General features: G+C 39.6%; 1 protein-coding gene across 3 annotated transcripts in view; it reads right to left on the reverse strand.

Moving 5' to 3' along the window:
• The window catches only part of FHIT (fragile histidine triad diadenosine triphosphatase), a 508,608-nt gene that overhangs the window by 77,587 nt on the left and 405,578 nt on the right, over nt 1–25,443 (reverse strand). For all 3 annotated transcript variants that reach the window (XM_042880939.1, XM_042880938.1, XM_042880940.1), the window contains one exon: nt 1,085–1,153. In XM_042880939.1, the coding sequence (XP_042736873.1) occupies nt 1,085–1,153 (69 nt within the window). The remainder of the gene's footprint in view (nt 1–1,084; nt 1,154–25,443) is intronic.

Genomic DNA, 25,443 nt, shown 5'->3' on the forward strand with positions numbered 1-25,443 from the left:
AAAACATTAACTTCCAAGTTGCCTCCCTTTAATGCTATTAAGTACAGCACTGCATAGGATGGCCATCACGTCCTGACATTTGATCTGCTTGCTCAGCAGTCTCATTATGAGGTTATGTTAGAAGGGTTCTCAATCTCTGTCTTTCATGTCAAAAGTGAACATGTTTTCACCACCTTTGAATCAAGTCAGGGAATCACAGAATCACTAAGGTCAGAAAAGACCACTGAGATCACCAAGTCCAACCATCATCCCACCCCCACCGTGCCCACTGCCCACGTCCCTCTGTGCCACATCTCCACATTACTTGAACACCCCCATGGACAGTGACTGCATCACCTCCCTGGGCAGCCTCTGCCAGTGCCTCATCACTCTTTCCGATAAGAACTTGCTTTCCTAATATCCAACCTCAACATCCCCTGAAGTCATTATAAAACTTCAAAATATACATATTTTTTGAGAGTGGCGAGTTGTCATCATGGATATATCACAAAGGAAACAATACAGAAGCATAAAATGTCATTAATTCTTCTTCAAGCATATGGTATTGCAAAAGCACTGAACATGTTTACATTAATTACTTTTAAAAAGAAAAGGAGATGTCACATTTGAGACGGAGGATCCTACCAAGCTCACTGAGAACCACATAAATCTAACAATAGTGAGATTTTTTTCATCAACTCATTGTGACAGCTGTCAAGCTGGGAAGAATCTTTTATTAATACCAAAACAATTGTGCACTTAAACAAAAGCCAGTAGTTCAGTCACAGCTTATGTCCCCAACTCTGTCATACAATCTGCACATATGCAGATATTACATCTATAAGCAAAGTTGCTCTTCAAATTTTATTTTTGGGGCTGCAGTACGATGTGCCCAGAGCCTGGGCAGAATCATGCAGAAAACAGGCCAGAAGGCAAACTGTGAGTCTTCAGTACTGGGCTTGGTGTTCAGCACAGGCTTTCTGCAACCAATAAAGATGCAGAGAGCCTGTTAAATAATTCCTCTAAAAGCAAGGCTTGTATCTCTGATGTGTGAGCTTCTAACTGTGAAAACCACTTTAAACAAGTGATAGAAAACAGCCCTTACCTCCTTGTAGACATCATCGTTCCTGCTGAAGTCTCCTGACCTCCTTGGAAGGACATGGACATGAACATGCTAGAAGTGTGAAACCAAATAATGGTTATTGCCAAGATCGTGACTTTCTTTTCCAGATTATCAGCATTATCCTCCACTCGTACCAGTAACCGAATAGAAGTCCACAGAATTCCACATGTTCCATAAAAGCACCTTAACCCTTCAGAGATCATAAAAGATGTTCAGGACAGTGGATGAAGGAACCACTAGTATATTACAGAGACCATGCAGGCAGAATGGCTATCAGAAGACACATTCTGGGCTGTACAGCACTTCCATTACAACATCTTTTGCAAGATCAGAAAGAGCTTAATATTTTGCTTTTCCTCCCAGGAAACTGTAGCCCAAACATAACATATCCAGTGGTGCACCGTGTGGCCCCAAACCTGCAGGGCAAGAGAACTAAAGGTCCAGATTTACAGAGCCTGAAGCATAAGCATCACTCTCCTGATGGCAAAGCCATTGCTCAGTGTAGCAGCGCTAAGGGAGATAAGTGGCACAGGTAGCTTTGCTTTCCAGCATGGGGGTTATGTAAGGGACAACATATTTTCTCACAAATGCTGATGAGATATGGGGAAGAGGAACAAAAATAACAACAAGCAAGCAAACATGTCACTTTGATGTTCGTTACTACTACTATCTTTTTTTCTTAAGAGATTACAGACCTCTTCATGCCAGACAGGAATTACACAATTCAAGATTTTTTTGTGACTCAAAATCTACTATGATTTTAAAAGAATCCCTGAAAAATCAAAGAAATGCTGATCTGCTGCTCTGCAGTGACTTCAGCTACAAAACTGTAAATATTTTTTTTATCTTTTCCCCTTCTATTCTCTGTATACACAATAAACTGAATTTAGATAGCTTGCATCTGATTCAACTTGGTGAGTTGGAATCAATCGAAATCCATGAATCCTGCTAAAACGTTCTCAAATTACAGCTCAAGTCTAATAAAGACAAAAAAAAACCTTGACCAAAAAACTTAGTCTATTTGTAAAAAAAAATCTAAACACACCTATATCATGCTACCTTCATCTACAAGAACATTTGTTCAGTGAATAAAATGAAATCACAAGGATGTTTCACTTAATGAAATAGTCTGAATACCACTTGTTTTTCTTAGCTTATCCTAAAGAAACCAAATATGCTACTCCTTAAACCTACCATTATCCACAGCTTTCAGCACATGCAGCCTAGAGATGAGGATGCTTCTTGAGGGTTAAAAACTGTTTTTGAGTAATACATCAAATGATAGTGTTCTGATAGTGTATTATACTAATATATCATGAGAGCGATAGTGTTCTTGTGATGTATTAGTGCAATGTATCATCTGAACATCACTGCTCCTCATGACAAATGACTCAAAATCACAAGGTAAGTTTAAAGATGGTCTTCGAAGCCCCAGGCTTCAAATTTGGCTTTAGGACAAAGAGAAACTTCCAAGAAAAACAGTAGTGAGGATTATGGTTTGTACCAACAATGTGAAATTTCACCAGCACGCCCCACCTAAATTTAAACAGATTTAGATTTAAAATTTATGTATAAAACTACAGAATTATCAGGTTTTTTTCCTCTTCTTGTACAAGGATTTGATACCATGGCTACAAATACTACTTCTCAGGATTTTCTCTTGATATATATGGAGACAGGCTAATGTCAGATATCAATAACTATTATGTTCCAAAACTTCCATGCATTTAGAGTCATTTTTACCTTTGTGGCAAAATGTTTCAGGGTACACACAGGAAAAGCAAACAGGATGTGGCTCAAAGCTTAGTGCAGAGATGCTGTACTGCAGATGCACAGAGCAGCACAGCAGGTAACAAATGAGCCTAATGTGAGCTTCTGCCCCAAATGGGCTCATGTGATCAGCATGAAAAAAGGAGAAGAGAAAGCGTTTATGAGAGCATATGGGCCACTTGGCATCACTGGGGACATTCTCAGGGTTTGTCACCTTTACTACACGCATTATGTTCTTACACAACACTCAGCTGCTCAGCAAAATCTGTCAACTGTATCAGAAAACAAATTCCAGGTCTCAGGTAACTACAATCAGTTATCAGAGAGCAAATTTCTCTGGACATTGTAATTATTTTTCTTAATATTGTTCATGGGATATACACAAATCTGAATTCTTCCTATCATTTATATAATAGAAAAACACCATGAATAGCAATTATGCCTCAAGGAGATTCCCTCTCCTCAGCTTTAGGAGAAGAAAGAAGAACAGAGCAGAGCAATGGTTCCCATGTGGGAACCACTCGTTTGCCATTCAGCTGGTGGCTTCCCCAGCTTGGGGTGCTGATATTGTTCTTTAATTGATCATTTTGCTCTTCACTGTTATTTTTTACTGCTGAAGCCAGACAAAACAAAAACCTGCAAGTCCAAAAGAGACATTTGCAGTTGACTGAAATGTGTCAGTAGATACAAACTAAACATTTGGCTGTATATATTTCGTTTAACTGAACAAACAGATTTAGGCAAATCTTCACTCAAAACACTATTTGGAGAAGAAAAATCCAAACACTGTCTATATAAAATGTCAAAATAAAGCATTTCAGCTCTTCCCTGTTATTGCAGATACCCTCATGACTGGTGAGCAGCATTCCAGCAGGCTGTATTCAGTCACTGTTGATTGTACTCCTTTTCTCTCTCCTAGGAACTGCTTTCCCCACATTTTGCATTGTTTTGATTAATAAGCAAGAAAAGTGACACACAACAACCAAAACATTCACATTAACAGACCAATCAATATGTGTAAAAAACATGCAGACACGTGTTTGCATTGCCTAACACGTTAGCTGCCATTCCCTCCTCTTGTCAGACACTGATGGAGAAAGCTGTGCACCACTACAGGAGACAGGCATACTGGATGTCACAACACAGGGACATGGCATGATGCACCCAGGTGGTACATCAGGCACACGTATTTTGACATTGGGTGGTCAAATACACCTGAGTCCCACTGGCTGCTTCTAATACCTAGGAAGAAGAGCTTATGGGAGAAGAACTTTCAAGATCTTTACACCCAGACTGGACAGAGAATTAGAAGAAGTAATTAGAGGAGCAAATCTGCAGTGCAAAGAGGTGCTCTCGAGCCAGAGATCCCCACATTCCCAGTGAGGCAGGGGGAGCTTGAGGCCGCTGCTCCCAACACTGCTGAAATCTAGCAGCAACACAAGCATTGGTGGGACTTCACATCTAAAGTTGATTTCCAATGAGTCAGAGTTGCAAAACACTCATAGAAATCTTGACAAAAAAAATATCTCTGCAGGCTGTTTTGTTGGAAAAAAAGACAAACAAACTCCACACATTCACATCATGTGAGTTTTGCTTCAGCACTCAAGGCCATAGAGAAAGCAATGTTCTTAGTTATGGCTGTTTTTATACACTGAATTATGGTCGAATAATCAATGTGTCACCACTGTGCTAGATGTAAAGCAAAAATATCAGGCAAAGATAGACAATGAAAGATTTCCTGAGTAGACCAGAATGGTGAAGATCAGATGACCATGCCACACACCACAGGGGAGAACATGGATATCACCTGCAATAATTCATGAATATTATGTTGTGTTCATTCAGCTGCCGTGCTGATTAGTGAAGCAACAAAGCTCTGCTTCCAACAGAAAGCAAGATAGCTTTCATAAGAGCTCCCCAGCACTCACCCTGGGACTATTAGCAATACATGTTGCTATAGGATGAATGCATAAAGTCTGGTGGTGGATCACATAATGCTGAGCACAGGGGGGTGCCAAAATGCTGGCAAAAGGACTGACTTCCCTCAGCTGCAAAGGCAGCACATGGCTGAGCTGTGTCTTCAAGCAGCAAAACCAGATGCCTTTCATCAGCTCGAGCCATTCCCTTGTCACTTTTTGGTTTTCATAACAGAGAAAACATGTGGGTTTCCGTAGTTCTGTGGTAAAGCAACATCAGGAAAGGCAGTAATGTGGGGCACAGGGGAGATCAGAAAGAGTGAGCCCCCTTGCACAAGCAGGAGGAAGGGCAGGAAGGACACCAGTGATGGCAGGCTGCAACATGGGCTGGCCACAGAAATCCCCCCCTGCCCCCCAGTCAGCTGGTTCACAGGGAAAAAGTACTGAGGCATACAGATAACACCTTATTTGCTGCAGAAAGTCCCTTGTCCGTTGCAGAGACATGGGCTTCATACAGGAGGCTGTGATAATGCTTCTTCTAAACTACCAGATTAACTGTAGAAATTCCAAACTAATAACCATTCTCCAAGTAAGGCTGTCAGTGGGTGATAAAGAAAATCAACCATAATACTGAGATAGCCACATGAAAAATAGGGCAATTTTGTCCTTTCTGTAAACTGGGCTTCTATGGAGCCCTTGTTTTCTATTCTTGATTAACTGCTCAATTATCCCTGTTAGAAAATTATTCTGCAGAAAGCCCTGCCTGTATATCCACAGCTCATTAACAGAAAGCACTCCCTCTGCTGTCTGCAAAAATATATCACATCACCCAGATGCTAGCAGACTTGGTACAATTGCTTTTTCTTTGTTTTGTAAGCCAATTTCTATGGTCCTTGACTTGCAGACCCTGGAAAGGACATCTTCATGGTGAAGCAACTTTTGTTCAGTGAATATTTTTGAGTTCTTGATATTTTTCCTATTCCCAAGTTGGTTGGGATGGAAAAACATATGGAAAAAGAGTTCTACTCAACGCTTTTAAAAAATTAAATACAAAGCAGTTTGTATCAAAATATTCAGTTTTCACAGCCTTCAATATTATTGCCAGCATAAATTCTTCCTGCATATTCAGAAGTTATAAGTTACATAACGCAAGACCACTTTGAAAGACCTGTTATAAAAAAATCAAAAGATAACAGGAAACTACTTGAAACACTTCCCTACAACAATGCCCAGTTCTTAGGAATTGTCATCTTCCTTTACTGCAGCAGGCTGCACACAAGATGCACACATGTGCTGCCTTCTACCAGAACAGCAGCTAAAGCATTCTGGTGGTAAGGGTTGCTATAAACCCAAGAACACTGCACAGAGTTATGTTCTCTCACAACACGTTTGCTATGGCTCTAGTTTATTAAAGCACAAAACCAAATCCTGCTTTTCTACCAGCACAAGTAATGTAAGGATACAATACAGACAGAAAGGAGCAATACAGACAGGCAGACCAGACACCACCAGGCTGACACACGAAGGAGCCTTTTGGGATCCACGTGTGTATCTCTGTGTGGCACAGCACTGTACATATAACCTAGGAGGAAGTAGAAGAAGCTTTGCAATGATCATCACCAATGCTTTTGCCATGGGTTTGTCTTTTGGATTATATCAAGATACTTGTTCAGTGCTGAGAACAAGTACTTGGGAAAGCAGCATAACAGAAAGAATTTGTGAATATATCAGAAACCAAACCAAGGGGGGGACTGGCAACAAAGTACATCTTCAAACACACAGACTGAGGAATGCGCAGATTCAGCATCCTCAATAAATAATGTATCTGTCAACTACAAAGTTTTAAAGAAATGAGCTGTGAATGAGCTGAAGAGAGACCTAGACCCAATGCAAACATGCGCAGGAAGATTTTTAAAGCCTCTTGAGATCTGAGGTTATAACTTCCACAGCTGAAGGCAACTTTACCATTTACGTGAGAACTGCCAGCCTGTCCCTCCAGCCCCAAGGCTAAGCCAACTGGCACAATAAAGATGATAAATAGTCTTTTCATTGGAAGTGGTGCACCAAATAATTTCCTGAAAGGCAGTATATAATGAAATGGAAATAAAGGTGGAATGATGCTTCTGGACTGGTATTTTCTGACCCCTAAGCCAGTCTCTAATTCCAGGAATGACAGTCCCCACACGTTGGTAGGAAGGTCAGGCCAAGGACCACCACCACCAGTTCTTTCCCACATGCCCAGCAGCTGCAACTTCAAACACTGCCCTGAGAACCAATAGGAAGAACTACATACTGACCCAATCAAGGACACTGAAACTGCCACGCAATCACGTCAGCAATAATAAGACCATAACACTGTGAGACCTGCACAGCAGCATCTGTTCTAAAATGCTAGAGAACTACAGAAACAACCCTAAGCCCTGGCAGCCCCTGCAGAAAATATTACTTCCATTTTGTAGATGGGAAGGCTGAGGCACATACCAATGAAGGTGCCACAGGGTTGGGAACAGCTGGTGAGCACCTGCCTTGCTGTTCTGCTCCTTCATCTTCCTTTAGGGTCACTTTGCCCAGGTGTTTTGTTGCAAATTTGTTGTTGTTCAGATGCAAATGAAATAGCAATTGTATTTCCCTTCACCTCTGATATTTAGTTAAGTCTTGATAAACGCATATTGTTTTAACACTTGTGATACATATAATTAGGGTTCTTTATGTTTCAATAAAATGTTCCATAATAAACATTTACTGCTCTGTGAATAAACATTTAAATGAAGCTCCTAATGGGGGTTACATGTTTTGAAGCAGTTCATGGCTTTGCTGAAGTCTCTCCCTATAGTTAATGAGAGTCATTTCCATAATCTGTGCATTATTGCTTAAGCCTTCCTTTAGGAATATTTTACAAAGTAAAATTCTGTGAAATATTATCAGCCAAAAGAGAAAATGTTAAGAGGATTATCAAATTGTCCCGTTAAAGGGACAGTACAAGCTTTCATTTTCCCTGTGAGATGCTAACATTATAATCACATAGAATCTACTTAGTAATTATCACGCTGCTGCAGTGCATTATTACTGTGTTTTTCCCTCGGAGATCCAGTCTAAATGAAAAGGATGGGAGACCCTGGAAAAGACTGATTTGAAGGGCAGCATAATACTACTTCAGTTTCTCAAATAAATAAGAGTGAGGTTTGGAAACTCCAGCCAGACCTTGCAGATACCAAGAAAGGTCGAGCCCCTTGGAGGAAGCAGGGGGCTGCATGTAGCTGTGTGCAGCTCTGTACAGTTTGTCCCAAAATGTCAGCCCTACTGCTGCGTGATTAACACCCAGAGCCCCAGCCCATTGTTGCAGAAACTTCAACCCATTTTCTCACCAACTCCAGTAACTGCAGGACTCTGTGCCCTGGGTGAGATATAAAGTACACAGAGGTCTAGGGAAATATTATTGTTGGAATACACTGGGTTTTCAGTTCTCCAGCGTACCTGCAATGATACAAGCACCTGTAAGGTATTTCTTCCATGTGCCTGAGTACATTTGAAGAGACCATAAAACTGAAATATATCTTCTCTCCGCTAGCAGGGAATAACAGCACTGCAGCAGTAATGGCCTACTTCTCCTTTAAAGCAGGGGGCAGGGAAGAACTTGGAGGAAAAATGAGAGACAATAAATCAGAAACGGATGTGATGGGGGGAAAGAGGAGGGAAGGAAAGCTTTACATACTAGTTTCTTACTCTGAGTGGGAAATGATTCTAATTTGTGTGGTTATTGTCTTTTTAGACAACTGTTGCAGCCCCATTCTAGGATCATGAAATGTTTCCTGCAGAATTAACACACTGTCTCCCTTTCATGAACTAAAGGTAAAAGAAAGATGCTAATGTAAGGAGAAAGAAAAGGTTTCCAATAACAATAGAGACCAAGCCTCCTAACACCCTGTGAAGGATGAAATGTATTCAGGCAAGGGCGCTTTCCATCACCACATCTATCAGTGTTAGGGGAGATTTCTGAAGCTCCGTGTTAATACTGAGGCACTATAATACCCTAAAGGACACATTCCCCAAGAACAAGCATTTATCTGTGTATACATACAGTATACACAAGACTGTATTTAGTTATTTATAATATTAAAATTACACATAGCAGGTCTGGATTCCAAAACACGGCTGTTTTCCCGTTTTACTGCCAAATACGCACATTCATCTCTAAGGCTTAGCTGCTTCAGTTAAACCTTTTAAATGTAAATTATTTTGTTACAAAAAGCTGATAGTGGGAGTTTTAGTATTTCAAAGATGGTAATTTATGTGACTGGAACAAAATAAAACATTCAACAGAAACAGAATTTTACTTGATCAGAAACTTTTATGTTTCCTTACAGCTTTCTTTTTATACTTTCCTCCTGCAGCAGTGGCCTCTGTCTTTCAATTAGCTTGAAACAGAAGATCTTAGATAAAACCATAATTCAATGCAATTTGCACATGTGTCATCCCCAAATTCACCTCACACTTAATATATTCTTAAGCTGTTGATAACCGATTCCTGCAATCTCTAATGCCGCTACTCAGCCGTTCCCCCCCCTCAACGGTCCACTGAAGTCTCTGAGATGACAGAGGAAGCAGAACCAGTCTGCAAGTCCTTCCTCTTGTAATCTCAAATCATTTTGATTGTATATTCAGTGAGGAGTTTAGAATCAAGAAAGCAAGTTTTGACAATTGACCATATGACTCCAAGACAATTTTATTTTTCATTGACTTACTTCCTCCTAGCACTGTTGAATTTGGGATACAAAATGGTTTTGTGAAAGTAAATAGCCTCTTTGAAAAAATAATACTTCCTAGGTCACCTATCTCATTACTCAAAGGTACTGAAATCCCTGTAATGACCTCAGTCTCAAAAGCTACTGGGTCAACCCTTGCGGAATAGGGCAGTATCAGCATCAACACAAGTCACCTTTGAATATTCTAACAACCTATGCAAGTTAATATGATATTATCCCAGGCTAGCAGTGCAAAAGTATTTTCATTCTTGATTTCCCAGGCACTTTCCTGCTCAAGCGAGTGGCAAAACTCCTAACTTCAGGTTAAGTCCATTATTTGAAGAAACCCATCAAAGAGAGGAGTTAAAAATGGCAAAGAATATGCAATACTACAAACCTACAAAATAAAGTGCTTTCCACAGTCTTTATTCAGTGTGTAATTTGATATCAGATTAGAAAAGGTGTTTGAGATGAGGATGCTGACTTTATTTTACATGTAAAGTATTTTTTATAAGGTTTCGCATGGCATCAAACATCTACATATCATCCACCTAGTAGCTCTAGTGAATGGCAACAAGAGCAGTGCTGATAACAAACACAAAGAAACTCATCTTCCACCCAGTGTTTGCCAAAACAAGAACTCAGGTATTTTAACTTAGAAATTTAATTACAGAAATGTATATTGATTTAATCTTTCTTCATATTCATAAGCCAGCTAGAGAGAACAGCAAAGTGTTCTGCTTAGTACACTTTCACCTTAGTAAGCAAAAATTACCTTTGTTGGAAAAGGAGCTCTTTCAAAATTGCGTAAATCCACAAATTCCTTTCAGGCAGAGGTCTTTGGCAATTTATGATTCACACTGGCATTTGCCAGGAACCCAGCTGAAAACACCAGACTTGCTGTCCTGGAGACCTTTCAACAGACAGTTTGCCCAAATGGACTTCGACTGTGACTAGCAGGCCATATGGGCAGAAGAGTAGCAGAGGTGAACAGTTTGTGATTACTTACCTAAGTCATTTAACCTTCAGAATTACAATTCTGCACACTCTACCACCCAACAGGAGGCTGTACAAGCAGGTGAAAAGATAGATGTCTGTTCCTAATGACTGTTTAGGAGACTGCTGAGCTCTGGTCTGTGCCCATGTTGGTTCAGTTCATTAATGTAATTAACCAACAATCAATCTTTTTAAATTAGTTACACAAAAACAGCTACTGCCAGATCAACTGACATGAAAGTTAGGTCACACTCCATTTCTGCACGATTTAACATCCACACTGGAACAGAATACAGGGACTGGAAGCATCAGAAACTGGAGCCAAATTCATTTGAAGCCCTACAACTTAATTAAAGCATACAAAATCTGTGCAGCTGGCTTGGTCTTATTTGCACGGCCTTCCGTGCTTGCAGCTAAACACCTTGGCAATAGAAGTAGTGCTCAGAAAACAAAAGATAGAAAAAATGATGTGCTTGAAAGATACAGTAGTGAAGGAATGTAGATAATTTTAAACAATGCAACTATATGAAGGGCTTGAAATTGGAACTTGCTTCTGCAGTTCACCAGTGGCTCTGTTCACAGAAACATTTTAGATGGCAGAAGAAAGCAGGAGCTGCAGCTGCTGTTCCTGATCCCTTTCTGCGGACTAAGAAAAGACCAGCAAAGCATGCTTAGCTTTCACTGAAAAGAGGGTACCTCAAAGGGTTACAGAACAGTTGTGTCATCAGCCTCTGCACACAGATCTGCTGTCCTGGGATCAGAGCTGAAAGCAGCTTATAACAGGCTCACAGATGCCTCCCTCTTTCTCCTTCCTCCAGGGACTGGGAAAAGGATTTGGTTGGCCTAAACCTGCTGCAACGTGTTATCCAGAAGCACTGGCCAAGGAGTTGCTAAGGTGACCAAATCCTGCCCTGCTGCTCACCAGCCCAGTGTCAGAGGGACAGGGCAGGGTAGCAGCTCCACAGCCTGGTTTGGGCTGTGCAGGCCTTGCGTTGCTCAGCTGTAAGCCATGCTGAGCACAGGCCCTGGGGGAAGCAGCTCAGTGACCGCTGGCTGTGTGAGCCACAGCCAGGCTGCGAGCAGGAGCCCACACTGCTGGGTTAACTTTGCCTGGTGGGCACAGAGCATCTGCCAGCTCGGTGTGGGTGCCGTCAGCCTGGCTTGAGACTAATAGACAATTTCATTCTCAACCTTCTAAGCTGAACCTGAACTAAACTGCTTTCCATTTCCCCAAAAGGACAGGTTTGCAAGTTTGCCTTACGCTTGACCATTAAGACAGCAGCTGGTCTCTTTTAATCCCTTGCACTGACTGAGCTGATCCTGCTTCCACCAGGCCTAACGCAGACAGCACAGCTGAGCAACTGTCATGAAAGTGGGTTCATTCTCCTAAAAACACCTCGAAAGGGATGGGCTTGAGTCTCTTCATGATGTAGTTCTGCAGGGGTATGGCAGCACCCAGGCTGAGAGTCTGCAGAGGAATGAGCACATCCCTTGAAGTGCTGAGCACCGTTCCTCCTGTTTGCATTGCATGTGGCAGTATCAGTCCTTCAAGTCAGAGCTCCAAATTCCCCTTACGTGAATGGTAAGTGAAACACTCACCTGGACTTAAAGTCATGAAACCAGGCAATTGGGCTGCATTTAAGATTTAATATTGGGAAAACTCCTCTGGAAGAGCAGTCAGGCACCAAAGCAGGCTGCCCATGGAGGCATCATCCCCACAGGTGTCCAAGAAGTGTCACAGATGCAGGATCAGGGGATGTGGTTAATGGGCAATACTAGTGGTAGGCAAATGGCTGGACTAGATGATTTAGAGGTCTTTTCCAACATTAACAATTCTGTGACTATGATTTTGATGGGGTTTAACAGAAAAAGCAGGAAATGAGGCAAAGAGAGAAGGAAAAGGAGGATGTTTCATTTATAACTGCATGTAAATTAGCACAACTAGAGAAAAAGGCCTCTTTTAGGAGACCAAGGAATGTGCAACCTGTCACTTAGCACTCCTCACCCTCCACAACACTGCTGCCAAAAACCACCACAGCAGGTGCCTCTGGAAATAAGACTAAAGCAGACATAAGCAAATTTAAAACTAATAATAGCAGGAAACTTTAATGAAACTCCCTGAGTAGTTAAAGCAGCTTTCCTCATATAGGATTTTTTAAGCTTTCATAACTCCGCACTCCCAAAAAAGTGACAGGCAGCATATTGTCACTTTGTGCATCTCTCTGAACACACATGCATCTTTCCTGTAGCATACATGTAACAGCAAAATGCAAGGACACCTTGGGAAATCATTTATTCATTACCACAGTGATCTGCCTATGCCACTGCCCCATAATATAATGATATACAAGCTGCTAATCACCAGTGGGCTGCTTCTGTGTCCAGAGGACCAAGTTATGGGACCTGGGAGAGCACAGCTTGTGCCCCAGGGGAGACCACAGGTTTGGATCTGCCTCACTCCACAAACCGAGCGGGGAGCCGAGCTGTTCATGGGTTTAGTATCCAGCATCGCTGCCAGAGCGAGAAGCAGACTGCAATGCACGAAGAATACAAAACAGAGACCTAGAGGGCAGGCAAAACTTTCATAAATTCAGCTCATCTACCAACATTGAAGGAATTACTAATCAGAGAGAGAAAGCTACAGAAATTTTAACATTAATTTTACTTTGCCATGGTGGCACGTGGCTAACACCCTGACACCTTGCCATTTACTGCAAGAGAGCTATTTATTTATGTAACCTACAGCTCACATTTAAATAATTAGTCTGCCTGATAAATTTTAGAACTTGCAATCTGTGTGCTACGTTTTCATAAGCACAGCATATTTAATGCAGGTCCATTTGTTTAACATCTCCAGCAACATATTAAAGAGTTTCAAGTAATTAGAGTTAGCCACTCCAACTTTAGGCCATCTACAAGTTTTTTTTTTAAAAAAAGATATGCTAATTGTACAGAGTGAAGTAGCTGCTACAGATATGTTGCCCACAAGCCTAACAAGCTATGTTCAGAGCAATATGAGCCATCCAGGAATTAGCAAATCAGGTCAGATAAAAGAGGACTTGATCCAAACTTTCCTCCCAACTTTCTGTGACTTCCAAGAATCTGAACATTCCCTACATCAGACTGCCATCCTTAGGTTTCTTTCAGCCTACTAAGCACAAGGGCCCAGCTTTAAGAAGCACTGACAACTTGTGTCTCTTTAGTTTCTGAAGCTCAATGCTTCCTTGTATTCAGATACCAGAATAACCCCTGCAAGACCACACATCAGAGCTGAGTGTCTTTTACACCACAACACTCGCGCTTCAGGCCAGTTTTCTAGAAAGTAGAATAACACTCCTAGGATGCTATTCTGAAAGCATGAGTTTTCATTCTTCTGTAAGCAGCAGCAGGAGTTGCATAGGGACACAACTAAGGAGGTTCTCAGAAGAATGGTTCTCCCTTCCAGAAAAACCATGGGAGTGAGCTTGATCTTTGTTGCAATTATTTTGACATTGTCAGGTGAGCTAAAGCCCAGTTCTGTGAATCATATTATGGCAATCCCACAGCACCTCAGCAGAATAGCAATGTAGTAAATAATTCTTCATAGTTCAGATGGTATACATGAAAATAAACCTGAATTTCAGCTTAAAATTTGAATCGAGGAACCTGAGGTGAAAGCTATGAGAAAGGCCATTGACACATTCCTGCCACCTCAGAATTTACTAAACATGACCCAAACTAGCTTGTAACCAAGGGTGTACAGAGTGACAATTAGACAGCAAGTACATATCCTAACAACTAAAGCACAAATTCAGATATAAGTAATGTTTACTTGAGAGCTATTCTTCACATATTTCCTGTGAAAAGAAGCTTGTTTATTTGCTTCTCTGGTAACTGTTGCTCTTGGGCCAGATCTATAGACATGAAAAATTTAAGTCAGATTTCTGAAGTCATTCTACAACCAGCAGCAACTATGACATTGATGCTTCTTGTCAGATTTTCAAACCATTTCAGTACAATTCTAAGAACTTGCCACCTACATTATGGCCAGTTTAGAAAACAGTGTTTCATCTATGTTAAGCCTCCACGAGAACGTCTACCCACATGTCTTTCCAAAATGGTGCTTAGGCACTTCAGAAGCTTTTCTAAGTTGAACTATTTTGGAAGCACGTCAAAGTCCTTTGCACAGCAAGTTATTTTCCTGTTCAATCCATACAAAACTAGAATTAATCCTAGCATGCCTGTTTATCACAAAATCTTGTAGAATCACATAGCATTAATCCCAGGAAAGTAAAATGAAGTCAAACTCACATTTAAAAATAGAACTATGCAGACTTCCACTACTGTAACATAGCTGCTAGGAATATTTACCTCTGTTTTTCTACCAAGCTCAGTCAAGCAAATAAATACCCTCTTGCTACTGCAACAGAAAAACAGAAGAAAGCAAGATATGGTAAAAAAAAAATGTTGATAACTCCAGCAAAATATGTTCTTATTAGGTGAGGTTTGAATGACAGGAATATGTTGTCCAAGAAGAACTACTGTGAGCAATGACTTTTGGCAGAAGGTGTTGGGGGGATACTGCATGGAACTGGAGTACGTTTGGAAACCATCCTTTGTAATTAGCAGCTCCCAAAAAAATGAAATCAACACAAAACCCACAGCCAACCAAAGAGGTATTTCAAAACAGCTTCCAAAGCTGTGTTTGACAAAACCTGTGCATTTCTGAAATGCTAATCAGGTTGCAATAAACTAACTGATCAGGGAAATGGCAAGTTACATTAGGACAGCAGGCCAGCAGGAGGTTTCAGTCTGAAAAGGTTTAAATAGACTTGTTAACATCTGCTTGGGGTGCAGCTATAACAAAGTGATCTCCTTTCCTTGTTTGAGATTTTTGTTTGTTTTAGATTTTGTCTTTGCTAGTTTTATGCTTTTCCAGTTCTGACAATGAATTTTGTATCAGAGCCCTGGGGAAGCAGAGCAGACTTCAGCATTCACAATCAGCAGAAGTAGAAGATCATGGCAATGGAAAGGCAGTTTAGTCCCTGAGTTGTTATATTCTTTCAGAAGCTTTTCATTTTATGAATACAAATCTCTAGAAATTCCCTTCACTCGAGGATTTCCTTCTTTGGGTGGGTGTTTACTCAACAAGCCACCGTAGCTTATTTGCTTATACTCTTTCTGCTACCTCACTATGTCAGTGAATCAGTGAATGAAATCAGTCCACATGTATGTAAAATTAAAAGCAGGTCCCCAAATTCTGCAATTCACACTTGGTTCTACTCTCCTTCAAAAACACAGATTAATTCAAAATGTATCAGTGGGGTAATAGCTTTAACAAAGCACTGAAACATTTCAAGTTTTCTTAGATTCCTATCCTATTCCCGTTGATTTAAGAAACAGCAGCAAAAAAACCCACAACAGCACTATTTAATTAGTCAGAGTGGCTCTTAAAAGACATTCCAAAATGATATTTCTCAGTCTTATGTTACTTTGAAGCTTTTGTAGTGCCAGTTGCTCATAAAACTTGTTCTGCAGAAAAGGATGAAAAATATGGACCAAACAATGGAAGATTAGCATTTGACAACCATTAGTTAATGGAAGCCTTCTTAGGCAATGCTTAAAAATACTTGCTTCCACTGTTAAACCCAATATTTTTAGCACTTTGGAACAAGAGCAAAACTCACTGACTCTGCTACATGGACATCTAAACAAAACTTCCAGTCCTAGCCCTGAAAAGAAAAGAAAACAGAAGTGCAAAGGGCAAGGAACGATCACATCGTCCAAGCTAAAACTAAAGGACTTGCTTGTGCCAACCCAGTTTGTTCACCAAGATACCTGCATCTAAATTTAGCTTCCTAAACATTTGGCTTGTTTTTCAGATGTGATGAATGCCTGCAGCTCCTGTAGGTTTCAGGTACCCATTATTTGAAACATTTGGCCTTTAGTCTTCAACTCAGGATAATTGAAGGATTTAACATTTCAGAGCTAAGAGGTTTATCCAATCCAAAGTGCCACACAGCTGCAGTTCCTAGGGATGACAGATATGACACACAAACAACTCAATGGCAAAGCAGGAAAAGATGATTATTCCACAAAGTGCTTGCACTTGAAAGACAGACTAATGACTTCTTAAGTGACATAATTTAATCCCAAGACTTCTCAAACACAACACTCAGGTTTTTTCTTCCTCAATTGCTAGAGTGCACAAGGAAATTTTAACTGTATTACTGCTGGCCTTCAAAATACAAAAATAAGGTGTGTCCCAATAGATTATATTTGCCAACAACACCCCTACATCACAGCTAGGCAGGGAAGCAAGACAGAAGAATCTTGTCCTCCCAAAAAGCACAAGACACAAACAAAGAGCTTGCAAAATCACATTGCCAGAGGATGCAGCAGGCTCAGAGATACCTTGCAGACAGCTGTCTGGAGTAGGGATTCTGGTGCTGGTGGTCCTACAGAGACCACAGGAACCCTGCTTACTAGAAAAGCCCCCATGGCTTCTGCACAAGGTTTACTTGGGAAGATTAAATTTTCACTAGTCTATCCAATGATAAGCAACACAGTACAGATACTTAATTACAGCTGAAAGCATTTAGTCAAAAGCAAAAACAGTGAAAATATGTTTTAAGAAAGTGATATATGTAAACCTCAGGAGAAAATTCTAGGAGCAGACTGAGACTAAGCAGTGCTTTCTGAGATGTGTGGTCCCTGCTCTACCAGGTAGAGACATTTGAGAAAGAGTAAATTCTATGCAACTATTAGACGAAAAAAAAAGAAAAAATGTTAGGAATTAATCTGTAGATAAAGTAATACCACCATACAGAACTGAGCCTATCCTTTTCTCTATCTCAATTTCGTATTGCTAGGAAAGTCACCTCAGCCAGAACATCACACAGTTGGTCACTTTCTGGGCATCCGCATGAAACATGCTGGCCTGGACTGCAGAAATGTTCAGCAATGACAAGTGCAACTGTACTCTCTATGAGCAATGAGCTAAATCTACCATTTAAGTTGTTAAGTACACATACACAAAAAAACCCTAAGTTGCCACTCAAGCAGAATGAATATTGCTGAAAATGCATATCAATACTTTGGAGACTTTGAGAAATGCTGCTGAGAGTGCCTGTATGAAAGCTAAGAGGACATTAATAACCTTGTAGTCATAGCAGAGTTTGGATAGCATCTCAGCATTGAAACAGCACACTAAATGATAAACACTCAATTTGCCCACCCTGTGCAAAGAATAAAGCAGCAGCTTGTGATCAAGTGTTCAAGATTATATCACATCCAGATCGAAGATATGCAAGTAGTCTTAATTCTGCCTTTTCCTAATCCTTCAGAGTTGAATTTTATAGTCCTAACTTTTCACACATCAGTAATCGTGATCCCATGAATAACATAGCACTAATTTTAATCGCTATATTCATTAAATAAGATCACTGAAAACTTTTGTAGAATTAGAAATTTTAAGGTTGCATCAAGTAAGATTATTCTAATGAGATAAGACTTAACTCAATGTGTAACTTGTATAAATAAGATTTCATGCCAGGCTAGATTCTAGCTCAATTTTAATTTGATTTAGGACATCAACATCAAACTATGAGCTTTCAGATTTGTTTCAGTTAATTTCATGCTAGCTTTAAAAAGCTAAGTCTAATAATAATAGCATTGATAGCAATTGTATTGATTTCTTTTCCTATTACAGGCAAAGTTTTCTGAGAAACACCACTGCCAGTACACAGACAAAACAATAAACAGGTAGAAGTTGGGTAGGGACAAAGGAAGGGGGAACAGTTTATACAAATGGCAACAGAGAAGCATATGTAGAGAGTGTAAGATTGACTTCGTTGAACACAGGGGACTTCTTGAGGCATGCAATTGCAACTCTCACCTAAGCACAAAGCTGCCATAAGATGGAGGGCCCTGCAGGGACAATAAGAGGCTAGAACGCAGTCAGGGTTTTTCCTGATACATATTTGCACAAAACAATCTCCACATTTCTTACCTTCATTAAACAGTGCTAATAAATGATCACAAAGAGAGCTTCTTCAACAAGAACTCAAGAGACCTTCACAGTATTCAGTGAACCGAGTAGGAAATTACCACCAATTCCAGTTACCAAAATACAAAATGAAGACCAACTCTAACCAACACAAATAAACCTTTGGCTACTACACACTCAGCAATTACCTTCAATTATTAATTTACTCTTTGTATTACAATAGAAAGCGCAGCAATGCCAGCAGAGCTGCAAGGTTCCAGGCTATAGCAAGAGGCACAGCCATAGACACAGAAACAAAGAAGATTCTTACCTTCAGAAGGCCTCAAACATACACGAATCTCCAGCAAAACACCCTCACCACCACTGCCAACTCTTAAATGAGGACTGGAAGGGGGTGGATCCTGGCTTCACCCCTTCTGGTCAATCAGGGCCATTGTATGCACCTGGGCTTCCTTGGGTTGGCCCTGCCTTCCCACCAGGTGCTCAATCAGTGCCTCAGGCTGTAACTAAGCATTTCCACTCAGAAACAGGTTCCAACCACAGAAGTTACAAGCATTCATTTCAGTAACTATGATGTGCTCTTACTTCAGTTTTGTGACAGGTTCTGTCTAACAGGAAAAAAATAAAGAATATAGTGGCTGATAAGAACCTGTCTCACAAATGAAATGAATATCTGCAAATGAGAACACAGAAGTAGGGTGTTTCCACTATCTAGTGGGTATTAAGAATCAGCTGCAAGCTGTTAAAATTAGACTTGAGTTAAATGGACAGAGTAATTGAATAACAGGAGACCATGTGAGCGGTAGGAATATCAGCTGTGTAAATTGAGCAGCCCACTGGGGCAAGGTACAAAAAAAAACGGGGGGGGGGGGGGGCTTCTGAGAAGGGAACTGTGGTAGCTCAAGTGTGAAACAATCTTTGACTAAATCATTTTTGCAGCTGTGGGCAAAGCCACTTGATGGAGGACTTCAAAAGCATTAAGCAAATGCTGCATCTGAGTCTGAAGAACAAAGAAGGCACCAAACACTGGCAAAAGTCACCACTGAAAATGCTCTCAAGACCTTCTTCAGCATGACCAGAGAAACAGATAGACAATTTAGTAGCTTAAAAAATAGATGTGTAGTTTGCTTCAAGCACTTAGATTTTGCAATTTGTGCCAGAAAAGTGATATGGCTTGTAGTAACACTAAGCAATCAGAAGAAAGCTCAAGGACATCTCTCTACTGAACCTTTTTTTTTAAACACACTCTGTGCAGACATAGCCTGAACACACACAGTCAGCTATGCTAACTTCATCATTCACTGAATTTTCAAAAAAGGTGCATTTCTTGATTTTGGCTACTCCACGGTACTTGGAGCTGTATAGTCAGGCACAAACTTTTTAAGAAGCAGTAAATACACTTGCATGCCTAACACTACCCTGCTCTGTACTATGCACATCTATATCATTAAAAACATAGCAAACAAAAACACCCACAAGCTAACAAACAAAACCAAAAAACATACCACTAACCAACCATTTTCAATTTTCATGGCTTTGTTCACATATCTTCAAGATAGAAAAATGAAAACTAAACAAATCCAGGGACGTTAGTTCTGTTTCTGTAATGCATGTTTCTTGCATTCTTGCCATATTACTGGCAGACAGATAGATGATATTGGTTATGGTTGTCCTTCTTGCCTAACACAGCAACACAGCATCACATTAACTCTCTTGTTACCACACTCCATAGCCTATCAGCCCACCTGCAGAAAAAGAATTCTTGAAAAATAATCCCTGTTTGAACCAGGGAAAATACTTCCTCCCCCACACTCCCTAAACATAAAACTGACAAATCAGTGCATACCATTGGACATAGTATCAGAGCTTTAGGTCAGATTTCATAATAATAATGCCTTTTGTTTTTACAAGTAAAGTCACAACTGTATTAATATTCTGAAAAACCTGAATACAAAGGGCCTGTAAAAACACGATCCATCAAAAATCTGACAAGATACAGCATTTGTGAATAAGTTCTCCCAGGTCTTTTTCTCATTCAGCCTGCATATTTTGTTGGAAGAAATAATTCCCAATAAAATGGAAACTCTTTTTGCATTTATGCATAACATTCTTCCATGTGAAGCTCCTCTGGAGAACAATATGTGGAAAACAGAGACAATAAAATTGTTCAGCAGTCTCTCTGACATACAGAGGTACCTTATCACAGAAGAGATGCATATGCTTTTGATAAGAGTATACAGCAGGTCATATTGATACTGAAGTTTCGGTAACTCCCACAGTACAGAGCTGTCACTTACATGCTCCATACAGCAGTGACTTATGTCTGATATACAGTAATTTACTTCTGTGAGACAATTCAATAGAGATAATGGCCAGAGGATTCTCTTACTGTTGGTTACACTGATTTTACTGCTTCAGAAGAAGCTATTAGCTAATGACAAGAATTTCCTTTGTAATCATCCCTTCATCTTTGGAAAAAAAATAATCATGTTTCGAGTACTTCAGCATTGGTGAGTTCATTATTTCTGGTTTATTCTATGTTTTGCCTAGGTTTCAAAGAAAGCCCACAATATGTGCATTAGTTGGCATAAGAAATAATCTATTAAGAAAAAAAAAATATCTCAACTCTTGTACGGAGTTAACATTTATCCTCTTGTCTGAATTCTGGATAAGAACGTTATCTTGTTTGCTCTGTACTACCATGATTATGTCTGTGCAGGTCATGAAGGGCTCTGCTCTCACAATCTCCATTGAAGTAGCAGGAATACTTCATCTGCTTTCTGTAATATCAGAATGTTACAACTCCACTTGTGGCACTTCTGCGCTTTTTTTTTTTTTTTTTTTTTTTGTATTTCTAACCTCAATGGGGGTTATTCTTGTTCTTTCATGAATATCTTTATGGTAGTGATGTTCTGTCTCATTGACATTCAGTTTAGCCCGGTCTTTCAGTTTATGCATGGGATTAAATTGAACAGAACTGTTTATTTAAAGGAACCAACCTGCTGTTCATCCAGGCCACTCTAAACCTGAATAGCACCTCACTCCACAATAGGACAATTCATGGAATAAAGAAGCACTCAGTGTTACTTAGGTCGAGTAGAATCCAGACCTTTACACTGAAGCTTTTTAATGTGGCTATTTATGATCAATCCAAGAAAAATGAAAATGTAAGTGCTTCATTTTTTACAAAGTAAAACCAGCTTCACCACAATCACAGCTCAAGTAATTTGCTACTTGGTACATTCCATTCAGGTGGAGGTAGAAAGAATAAAATCACTCAGTCAAAGGTGGCAGAATTCAGAGCACATAAAGAAATCCGTAAAATAAAGAAGGAAGATAATTGCAATCTTTCCAGTGCAGAACCATTTTAATGTGTACAGAACAGCTTTACCTAGCTTCAATCCACATATATTTTCATTTAAATACAGTCCTTTGCTAATTCTACCACTCTCTAAAGTTTACTGCAGGGAGCATGAAAAAGATGGTCTTTATGAACAGATGGTCTTTTCAAGGGAATGTAGTTTCATTTAAATACAGACAAATGTACTGCAAACTAATGGTCCTGTTAGAATGCAGGTTCTGAGAAGGGAAAATATAGGACCACATAACATGCTAGCTCTTAATTATGGAAGGTTTTTTCCCTTTCTGAAGACAAACTAATCACTAATGATGCTTAATTAGGAGTAAACAGGTACCAGTGTACAGTCATTCATGTACAAACAGATGTCTATTGATCGTATTTGACTGAATACGAATGCAAGTAACTTGTTCTGGTATTAGAATAGGATGGGAAACTGCTACTGACTCCATGACAGGTGAACAAATTTACCCTGTCACGTACAGCTGCATTTTTACTTTAAAGGCTTGGCTTACAGCTGAGCATTTGGTAGCAACTTCTTTGTTGCTTTTTTCCAGCATGCCATCCAGTGAACCTGCATCTATTTGAGAGAGAAAGTGGAGAGGGTTTATCACTGTAGTCCAAATGAGCAAGATGCTATATGTTTTTATGTTCTGAAATGCCTCCTGATATTTCCTGCTTTCCACAGTTGCACAGAGATTCTGCAATTTCATGCAGACCTATCAAACCTAAATCTGTGAAATGGCACTTCAGCTAAAGGAGGCCAGGTGTATTCATTGGAGTGGAGTATCTGGGGAGTAAACACTGTCACCTGGGAAGACAATCATTCCTGGGTAAAGATACAAAGAAACCCAGAAATAGAGAAGAAATCCTAACCTTTAAACTATTTTTTTTTTTTTTTTTTTTTTTTTTTTTTTTTTTTTTGGTGCTGGTATTTGTTTTCTTTGAAAGGCTCCATGAACTCACTATATGAAGTTTAGAGCAATCCTTTTCAATCTTTGGCAGCCAGAATCCACTTTATAGTCCACAAACACAATAAAATTAAATTATGGAAGATAAAGACCCTCTGAATTCTTATTTCTACTGACAGTTTCATGGTAGAGATAATGCTTTTTTGAAAAAACATTTGAACCAAAGTAGCCAAACTTACAGGCTTTCTTTTTCAGTGCCTAATAAGAACAGTGAACCTTTCACCTTCCTAAGATAAGCCCTTTGGCCTTCTGTATGGATCTGTGGAAGAGAACAAAATGATGTCAGCGCTAACAACAGCCAAGACCATCCTCCTGCTGTGTTTACAATAGAAACAGAGCACAGTTTATCACAATTGTTGGTGTTGCCCGCTGCAGGATTCCAATTTCCAGAGATGAAAAGTCAGAGCTCCCACTTGCTGCCTGCAGCAGCACAGAGGTGCTGGGGTCTAAAGGCAGCAAAAGCCTTTTTGATGCAGTGAGGTGGGATAGGTATCAGGAGTGGTTCTCACTCCTATGGTTACCCAGTATCCTCACTTAGGAGGCTCTCTGAGTCAACAGTAGACACTTGAAGTGAAGTCAGTACCACAGAAGTGCACGTGACAAATCTTACTGACTTTTTTTTTTTGGTGGTGAGAAGGGCATGAATCTGGAAAAGATGTCAAAACTTCCCAGATCTTCAAAAATATCAACTGGTTTCAAGTTCAGATAGAGTAAGAGTACAGAGCCTCCTTTGTCTGCTTAAGGTCTGTTCTACCACTAAGTATATCTACGCACTTCTTCGAGGTTCTTCCCAACATGGGAGCAGAGCATTCAAAAGAATTGAGGCTGTCTGAACAGCACATGCGCTGTTGTCAATTGCTACTGCAATATTAATATGTTAATATTAATAATTTAATAACAAAGCAAGTTGTATTTGAAGATGCTAACAGAAATATTAATATGATCGGGTTCATACTTATTACTTTTTCTAGTATTATAACAGAGTGAAAAATTCATTTTAAAGTCACTTAATAATGAAGTTTGAAAGAAAAAATCTGTGATGAACATATTGAGTAAAGAAATGAATAATGTAAGACAGTGACATATAAGATCACAGCTGAGAGAAACCATCTTCTGAAGTCAATTATTCTGTCATATTATAGTATCATGTTTCTCTTGTGGTTTTTCTCTTCGGTTTTTGTTTTGTTTTGTTTTGTTTTGGAGTGAAGAAAGAAACAGCAGTACTACATTCTCCTTAAAATCAGACAAGTGGATTTGCTCATAATTATCTTCTCATCCCTTGGGCAACCAAGGTGACGTGGTTAACCTTAAAATAGAATTTAGCAAAATAAAACATGGAAGTTGGAACTAAAGGAATGCCAGAAGTACTAAGATAGGGACAAAAGATACAAAACATGTCATAAAATAGGAGGCAGAAGAACAGGCAGACACCACGTCAGAGTTCCTATCTTGAAAAGAAGCAGTGAATCAGGACTCAGTGACAGCCATCTGGGATTCTGCTACTGATTTCTCATGGAAGTCACTCAGCTCTTTTAAAGTACAAGCCAGATGTATTACACAGACACAAATAACATCCAGTCTCCTTTTTCTGTTCATGCTTATTTCTTACACCCCAGTGATACACCAAATCTTTTACAAAAAACCCTAATGTTTAACATCTCTACCTGTTTGATAGATTTTGACTACAAAGTTCAGGAACGCAGAAATGAATCTCTTTAAATGTTACGCTGCATGGCACTACACAGTGCAGGCAGGCATTGCAAGCACTGCCTATCATCCAGAATGGTTTCAGGTCCATGCCTCAAAGCACTTCCAAAACACGAACAACATCATCACTTTGCTGTACGTGTTCTTCACATCTTTACACCTTAATTCTACCAAACATTTGAAAGTTCTTTTGCACATTAATGATATTTTTGTTTGCAACACAAACATGATCAGTTAGGATAAAAAAAAATATATCAATTTTCCAAGGAAATAATTACTTTGAAAGATCTGCTTTAAATATTTCTTTTTGTTCAAGATTTAAGCAATCCCAATGCTTACTATAACTAACAAAAGTTCAATGAAAAATATGTACTTGTCCTAGTTTTATCTGTGTAGGTAGAAGTACCTTGAGCACATAATCTTTCATTATTTACTTCTGTAGTTGATCGGTACTGAACTAATTTAGCTTGTTCAGTTACTGCTGACAATCTGACAGTAGAAGACAGCTGAATGGACAAAAGCTGATGATAAATACTTGAAAAAATCCTTATTCTATCAAGTATAAATATATGCAACAATATCAATGCTTTGACAGCTGTCCTGTGAGAAACTATATTTTTCTCTCTTAATTTGAAAGTAATCAAGTAGAACACTGACAATGTCTTTAGAGTTTTCTTATTTCTAGCCTAAGAAACTATACAGAACAAATAGATTAGGGAATATTTAAGAGCCGCCAGTAATGTTCCACATCTCCCCTCAGACTTTACTTTGATTCACAAATACCATCATTTGCACTTTCTGAAATGTGACAGGAGAAGTCTTGCACAATTTTAGATTTAGAGACTGGAGACACATTTGTAACTGATTCTGTAGCACAGCCCCAGATCAAAGTGA

This window comes from Lagopus leucura, unplaced genomic scaffold (assembly GCF_019238085.1).
Source record: "Lagopus leucura isolate 7727_CA_CO unplaced genomic scaffold, USGS_WTPT01 Super-Scaffold_100028, whole genome shotgun sequence".
NCBI lineage: Eukaryota > Metazoa > Chordata > Aves > Galliformes > Phasianidae > Lagopus > Lagopus leucura.